Below are 8,331 nucleotides of genomic sequence, written 5' to 3' on the forward strand. Positions count from 1 at the left end.
GGTATTTAAAACTAAGTTAAATCCCGATAGCTCAGTCAACAAGCTCAAAGCAAGGCTAGTAGTCAAGGGATATGCTCAAGTGTTTGGAGTTGATTATTCAGACACATTTGCACCTATTGCTAGGCTTGACACAATCAGATTGCTTCTCGCTCTCGCTGCTCAAAATAATTGGAAAGTGTTTCAGTTGGATGTCAAATCAGCATTCCTAAATGGATTTCTTGAAGAAGAAATTTATGTTGAGCAACCTGAAGGCTTTGTGGACAAAGGAAATAAAGACAAAGTGTACTCACTGAAGAAGGCACTGTATGGCCTGAAACAAGCCCCAAGGGCCTGGTACAGTAGAATAGATGATCACCTAATTAGTCTGGGGTTTGAGAAAAGTTTGTCTGAACTTACTCTATATGTCAAGCATGATGGTACAGACATTTTGATCATCTCTCTCTATGTAGATGATTTGTTGGTCACTGGAAATAATCTTGATCAAGTCAATCAATTCAAGTTGAACATGAAGAAGGTCTTTGAAATGACAGATCTTGGTCTGATGACTTACTTTCTTGGGATGGAAATTAAGCAAAGTCAGGATGAAGTATTCATTTGTCAGAAGAAGTATGCAAAAGAAATACTTAAAAAATTTTAGATGGAAGATTGCAAGTCAACAAGCACTCCCATGAATCAAAAGGAGAAGCTGGTCAAAGAAGATGGATCTCCCAAAGTTGATGAAGTTGAATTCAGAAGCTTGATAGGATGTCTAATGTATTTGACAACAACCAAACCTGACATTCTAAATGCAATAAGCATTCTATCCAGATTTATGCATTGCCCAAACGAGACTCACATGAGGGCTGCTAAGAGAGTCATCAGATACATCAAGGGAACTTGGAACATTGGAGTTAAGCTCTTGAATCATAAGGAGTTCAAGTTAACTGGTTTCTCTAACAGTGATTGGGGAGGTTCAATTGATGACATGAAAAGTACATCAGGATATTGTTTTAGCCTTGGATCAGAGATGTTTTCATGGAGCTCAAAGAAGCAAGAAACAGTAGCTCAATCCACTGCTGAAGCAGAGTTTGTTGTTGTATCAGCTACTGTGAATCAAGCTCTCTGGTTAAGAAAGATCCTGATTGATTTAAATTTGGAGCAGAAGCAAAGCACAGAGATTTTTGTTGATAACCAAGCTGCTATTGCAATCTCTAACAATCCAATTTTTCATGGCAAAACTAAGCACTTTAATATCAAGTTATTTTTTGTAAGAGAAGTGCAGAAGAATGGTGATGTGTCTCTTTGTTACTGTAAAGCTGAAAATCAACTTGCAGATTTGTTTACTAAACCACTTCCAGCTAGCAAGTTTGAATACTTAAGATAGAAGATTGGAGTTTGCAGTTCAAAAATCAAGGAGGAGTGTTAGATATTATGATTTTGTAGCTGCACATAAATGCACGTAACTGCGTGTGACTCTTTATTTTTCTATTTTAATTGTTGAATAAACATTTATAAGTAACTGCTCATAAGCATTTAGGAGACCGCTACTGGAAGTATTATTATAAATGTAATGGTTAGCAACTAGTGTAGTTTACTGCTGTAGCTGGAGGCATATCAGATAATGCACCCAAGAGCACAGACACAATGATAAGCCTGATCCATTGTTTTTGAGGCAAGGCCTTGTGTGCTAGCCAAACTAAGAAAGGAGCTATTGCTCCAGTCAAGAAAAACCAGTTAATAGCCGAGTAGTGTCCAAGATTTCCAAAAGTTCTACGGGGCCCTATCAAACCCCATATCACAGACGCGTCATAGAACACATGATCACCAGGACAAGTCCAAGGACTTCCTGCTGGAAGCAATGCTCGTTCGCATATATTTGGAACAGTGTTCATGAGCCACCATGCTGTTAGTAAATGCACCACACCAGACATTAAGGTGCCAACTACCTACAGAAGCAAGTAAGGGGGGGTTATGATTCATAATTCACTAATAATTAAGTTGGTGTATGTTTATATTAAAGTTTGAAGACTTAAATTTGAAGAAACTTCATTTTGTAAACTGAGTATAACTCGTTCTTCTCTTTCATTTCAAATTGAGTTTGTTTGAACTATAAAATTGTGACAAAACCCAATTTATAATAATATAGGATCCAACAAAAAACCAAACAAGTTTTTGGGTTGTTATTTTGAACGTATGTCTGAATCAAACATGTCCTCAGACTTTGAAAGGTCATATAACAGAGAAACAAAATAAATAAATAAATAAATAAAATCTCTTCTCTTTGTTTTTTTCTCTGTTTTTGAAAAGAGGACGAGTATAACATGTTTAAATATATTAATAAAACATAACATGTTTAGATATATTAATAAAATTATTTCAAACACATATTAGATATAATATTTTCTAACACACTCTAAAATAGAAGAACCTTTAGCTTTTTAAAAATCATAGCTTATAAATTGAGATTATTGAGTTTTATTGTTCTGCACTAATATTGATAATGAATTATTACTTTTTTTTATCCTTGGATGGTTATGCTAATGCTTTTCACTATTGGATGATTTTACAATTTTGGCATATTTATATTTCTTAAAATAGTATTTTGATATAATATTGGAATGTGATATTTTTTTTTGTTTATTTTATTAGATAAGAGACTTAGATGCTCACCTTAAACAAGTTTGGCCAAGTTTGGGAGCACGAGTGGAAGCCTCATGGAACGTCTAACTCTATAGACTTTATTTAATAATATATAATATAATATAACTAATTAATGAATAATTCAAATATTAAATACACATATCTACAATTATATGTTATAGCTTGTTTTCTGTTGGGACTTGGTATGCTACCCTCCCTATGTTATGTTATCTTGTAAGTCACTCATAAATAAAGACTTCAGTTCTACTCTGTTGCATATAATATATCTTTCTCTTCTTTAATTTATGTTTATTACATCATAGTCCATTTCACTCATTATTAATAGTGAGAAGCTTTAAGAAGAGAAGAAATGAAAGAGGGAGAAAATTTGTAGATGGGGAAAAAGAATATGTAGAAGAGACAACATTTGTAGATGGAGGGAGACCTAGAAGTAGGATCATCCTCATAAATTACCAAGTTAAATAAAATAAGAATAAATTTTAAATTCCATTAAATAAATAATAAATAAATAAATATATTTTAATAAATGTAATATTCATAGATAGAATAAAGAATTATTCATCCATCTTTAAAAACTGGAAATTAATAATATTTTTGGTTAATATATTCTCACTAAATTATTAATGTACTTCGATGGTTTCACAATTCCACTAACATCTTTAAGAATATGAATTCTTCTCATCTTGAAAATGCAAGGCAAACTAATTCCAAAATCGTATATAAGTCGCAACAAATGAAATCCAAAAGAAATATTATAAAAAATTATCACAAAATTAAATTTAAAAGAATCTTAGTCACGACATAAAATGCATGGTTAAACCCATTCTAATATAAAAGATTGAATAGTAAATTAGAAAAGAAAAAAGTAAAATATTGCAGTAGAAATATTATAATTTAATAAAACATAATATTAGTTGGAAATAATATATTTGATTAAATGTATTATACATAATATTATAATTTTATTTTTCATTAGAGTAAATTTAATAATAATATTATAATTTTATTTTTCATTAGAGTAAATTTAATAATGTCCTTTGTGTTCTAAATTAAATTTTAAATATTATACAATTTAAATTTAATTTCATTGTTTGCTAAGTAGGAGACTTAATTTTCATAGAATTGTAATATGAATTAATCAAAAGTTTTGGTAAGGATTGTTTTTCTATATATATTTTTGTTGACAAAAAATAAGGCATGTATTTTATTCCTTTGTATGTGCTATGTTTAAAATATAATTATTATCTTTATTGTCATTCATGCTATGTCTAAATTATTTTGATATGAATATAGAGAATTTAAAAAATTATAAATAAAAATTATTGATATCTTAATATAAAAGTGATATTATATAACTTTTTTTTTTCAAATTTGAAAACTAAGAAGGTCTTATAAAAATGATATTAATAAAATCTGGCCAAAAAAGCAGTGCTGTTATTTTGAGATGATATATTACTAAGAACTTGAAAAAAAATCATGGAATATAGTATTTTAAACAAATTATATAATGTTTAACTAATTAAACTTGATCCATAATTTTGTTTATTTATAGGTATGTAGGTATAAGCTGAAAATAGATATAGGATTGTGACACACATCATGACATGTTTAGATATATTGATAAAATTATTTCAACACATTAAGTATAAAATTTAGTAACACACTTTACATTAAAAGAACCTTTAGCTTTTTCAAAAAACCATAGGTTATAAATTGAGATGATTGAGATTCATTGTTCTCACAAATATTCATAATGAATTACTTTAGTGTTTTGTTTTTGGTCTTTTTATTCTTCCATGGTTATGCTCAAGCTTTTGACTATTGGAAGATTTCACAATTTGGGCCAAGAGGCCTTTGTCATGGTAGTCCTTCATGTCTGAAAACAAAACCAAAACCATTGGAGTTCACTATACATGGTTTATGGCCATCTAACTGGAAAGGACCACTTTCCTGCACACAAGAACAATTCAATCTTTCTCTGGTAAGATTTCTATTTCTTAATAATAGTATTTTGATATAATACTGGAAAGTGATATTCTTTGTTTATTTTATTAGATAACAAAAGACTTAGATGCTCACCTTAAACAAGTTTGGCCAAGTTATTATGCTAATGGTGATGTAAAGTTTTGGAAGCACGAGTGGAAGGATCATGGAACGTGCTCTAACCTGCAACAATTTGATTTCTTCACATTGAGCATAGATATCTACGAAAGGAACAATCTGACATATACTTAAAAATGCAGGTATAGTAAATGGTAAAAGATATAATAGAAATATTATCAGCTTAGCCATAGGCAGAGCATTGCATGTTCAACCACAACTAATCTGTAAATCTACTTCTAAATCTACTGTGTCTATTCTAACTGAAATAAGGATCTGTTTAGACAAAAGCAGAATCCCCCAGTAGATCAGTTGTGCTCCACCATCACCACTAGTAGCTTGTGCTAACTCTATAGACTTTATTTAATAATATATAATATAATATAACTAATTAATGAATAATTCAAATATTAAATACACATATCTACAATTATATGTTATAGCTTTTCTGTTGGGACTCGGTATGCTACCCTCCCTATGTTATGTTATCTTCTACGTCACTCATAAATAAAGACTTCAGTTCTATACTTCTATTCTGTTGCATATATATCTTTTTCTTCTTTAATTTGTGTTTATTATTCAGTTCACTATTCAGTTCTATACTCATAAATTTGAACTTTCTTCATACATTAACATTAACTATGATTCGTATAAGTATCATAACTATGATTACTTCCAACATTAACATTTCAAAGTTGAGAATGCGGTTTCTGCAAATTGGTTCACTGAGTCCTCCCATTTGCAACTTCAAGTTGGTTCTGAATGACAAACAACAATTAATTTAAATGTGAAAGATACTTAATACTCACTGTATCTTACAAAATTGATTTCATATGCAGAGATTTTTAATATTATCAAGAAGACAACATTTTACTGACTTTTTTTCATTGTAAAAAAAATTATGATGTCAATCAACATAAAATAAAGCATCCTTAGTTTGTTCCCGTTTCCATATTCCCAAGCCTGAATTTTATTTCAATACTAAATTCATTAAATTTACTCAATAATATGAGAAAATATTATAATCTGTAAATGATTTTGTGAAATAAAATTTATATGGGAACCCTTTAAACTTTGTGTAAATTTTAGTTAAAGAAGCTATGTATAACTTACTGGTGAAACAGTTCAAGGGTTTTGAGAGACATGAAACAAACTCTCTCGGACTTGCAAATATCTCTATGATTCCCCCTGCTTGTTTTGATTGAAAGGCATGTATATTTAAACATGTAAATTATTAAGCTAATAACTTGCGTTTGCATAATAAGAATACACATATTTTGGAAATGATCTTCATAAAACCATTACTATTGAAGTGAACAAATGGAATGGCATTTCAAAGAGCAAATTAATGGTAATCACACCCCATGTTTCAGAGCAAGCTTTGGCGAAATTTGTGCCCTCAAGTTATCCCAGTCAATCCCTTGGACGAATTTGCAAAAGTGCCATGGAATTAATGAAAGTGAATAAAAACTACGAAAAAGTCCTAAGCCTTACAACCAATACAAAATCAATGGATAAAGGTTAGAGGAATGAAATTGAACATTGCTACTCCCAAATTAACAAAAAAATACTTGCAAAATTCATCCCGTCAAAATCCATATAAGACAAAAACTCAATAAAAAAACAAAAAGCAAAGAACAAGAGAGATAAAAATATTAACTTTTTTCTCTCTGTTCATAAAATGCAAAGAACCCATAAGAACAAAAACTACATCAGAACCACTAAATTTATGAGATTCCCAAATGCAAAACAAAAACTACAAAGAAAAGGTGAAGAACACAAGCTTCTTTACCATCTTATTTTGCAAATTAAATGAAAAATTGAAACATTTTTTTTCCAATTCTAATTAAAAAGGTGGAGTTGAGGAAGAACCAAAAGAGCGAGGAGGAGAACAAACCTAAAACAACTGAATCCGACCAATCCACGACCTTGCGATTTGAGCTTCACATAAGGCTCCAACGACACGCTTGAAACCGCATGGATTAGGTTTTCTCTTAATGGCCAAATTCGCAATACCGTCGCGTTGCTGAAAGCAGATAGTAAATTTTTAGGATTCAAAGAAAGAAATGAAAGGGTTTAGGGTTTCGAAAGAGAAGAAATAGACGGGGTTTCAAAGATATGCGAAATAGAATCTTTTGGGGGTAATTTATTTTTCGGAAATGTTTCGGAGGGAATTGGGAAAATTATGTTTGGAGAAAAGAAAAATATTATGGAGGAACGAAAAATCAAAAATAGTGATCTAGTTTATAAAATGGCGATTCTAAATGATATTTTTTGAAAAAAAATCTGATATATTATACAGATAATTATGATAATTTTTAATAATTGTCATATTAAAATGGTTAAGAAAGAAAAGAAAGAGAAGAGAAAAAAAAAGATGATTAGAAAGTGAAAAAATTGATTTCTTCAAATTGACATTAGATATCTGTGCAAGGAAGAATCTAAAAGAAATACTTAAAAATGCGGATATTACATGGTAACACATATGATAGAAGTATTATCACTCTCATTTTAGAGGTTTTGAGAGACTTTATCTTATAAATAAGAGTCTCTTGTACGTGTTTTTCAACTTTGATTTGAGTAATTACATGTTATCCAATTTGTGAAACACTTTTACTTGTTCAAAGTTCTCTCTAGAGTTGTCTTCTTGCTAGACAAATTTCTAGACTCTTCCTAGTAGTGTTGATCCAACTTCATCTCGAAATTAAGTGTTGGCCTAACCTCACTTATATTCACAGTCATAATTCTCATCTCTTTCAAAATTCCTACAATTCTTTATGTTTCCTCAATATTAATTCATCTTCCATAGAAGATATTCAAATCAAAACAACGAAGAAGAAGATCTACAAATGAAGATGCAAGTTAGGATTACATCAAGTAGTTCAACGACTTTTACAAAGTTGTCTTGTAGAGCTAGAACAATCACAAAGAGAGAACCTATTCCACATAAAGTATAAAGTATTTTTAATTAAATTTGTTTCGTAATACTGATAGTGGCTTTTAATGTAACTATTGTAGCTACAAGTTAGTAAATAAATTGGCCTTGCAAGTTATCCCACATCCCCATCCCTACAAACTAGATTGAATTAGTCAAGAGGGTGGTGTGGTGATACTATCCAAGAAGACAAAAAGATTATCAAGGACTCAAGAGACCATTCACAGTATGAACAGTCTTCTCAATAATCAAGTCAAGACCCCATCAAAGATCTAGCGAACCTCACCAAAAGAAGAATTGGACATAGACCAGAACACCAAATGTTCTTGTTTCTGGTCTTCTTAAAAATAAAACATGTTCTAAATAATTTGGATTCACTTTAAGGGTCCAAATAGCAAGATAGGCTAGAATAGGTGTCTTTAGCATAATATGAGGGGTGTAGTTATCATTTTAGCTTGTGCCTAGTCCTTTAGGAAGAAAAGGTGACCTAGCTTCTAGAAGAACAAGCCTAGGGTACGGTTTTGACTTAGTCAAACCCTAATGGCAACCCCTCACACATTTACCATCATACCCTTGCTTATCTTGTTTCCAAGACATCCATTCTTATAAATAGGGTGCCTTAGTCCATGTATTTTTCATGTTGAATTTTGATATAG

The 8,331-nt window shown here is 30.6% G+C and overlaps 1 protein-coding gene, 1 long non-coding RNA gene and 1 pseudogene across 2 annotated transcripts; 1 reads left to right on the forward strand and 2 right to left on the reverse strand.

The window, feature by feature from the left end:
* Positions 1–637: 637 nt before the first annotated feature.
* LOC137838211 (secreted RxLR effector protein 161 pseudogene) lies at positions 638–1,363 on the forward strand (annotated as a pseudogene).
* Positions 1,364–1,553: 190 nt separating this feature from the next.
* Positions 1,554–1,910, reverse strand: LOC137838212 (oligopeptide transporter 4). The gene has a single exon (XM_068647468.1). It carries the CDS (start codon positions 1,908–1,910, stop codon positions 1,554–1,556), a length of 357 nt encoding a protein of 118 aa, XP_068503569.1.
* Positions 1,911–4,225: 2,315 nt separating this feature from the next.
* Positions 4,226–6,959, reverse strand: LOC137837092 (uncharacterized). Its single transcript, XR_011085361.2, has 3 exons — positions 6,638–6,959; positions 4,720–4,806; positions 4,226–4,590 (listed from the first exon to the last, which is right to left on the reverse strand). It is a non-coding gene; the product is annotated as an uncharacterized LOC137837092 (long non-coding RNA).
* Positions 6,960–8,331: the final 1,372 nt, after the last annotated feature.

The sequence above is a fragment of the Phaseolus vulgaris genome, chromosome 4 (assembly GCF_051622355.1).
Source record: "Phaseolus vulgaris cultivar YP4 chromosome 4, ASM5162235v1, whole genome shotgun sequence".
NCBI lineage: Eukaryota > Viridiplantae > Streptophyta > Magnoliopsida > Fabales > Fabaceae > Phaseolus > Phaseolus vulgaris.

Bases quoted from the DNA above. Each gene is read 5' to 3' on its own strand.
- LOC137838212 (XM_068647468.1), bottom strand. From the start codon at position 1,910: ATGTCTGGTGTGGTGCATTTACTAACAGCATGGTGGCTCATGAACACT.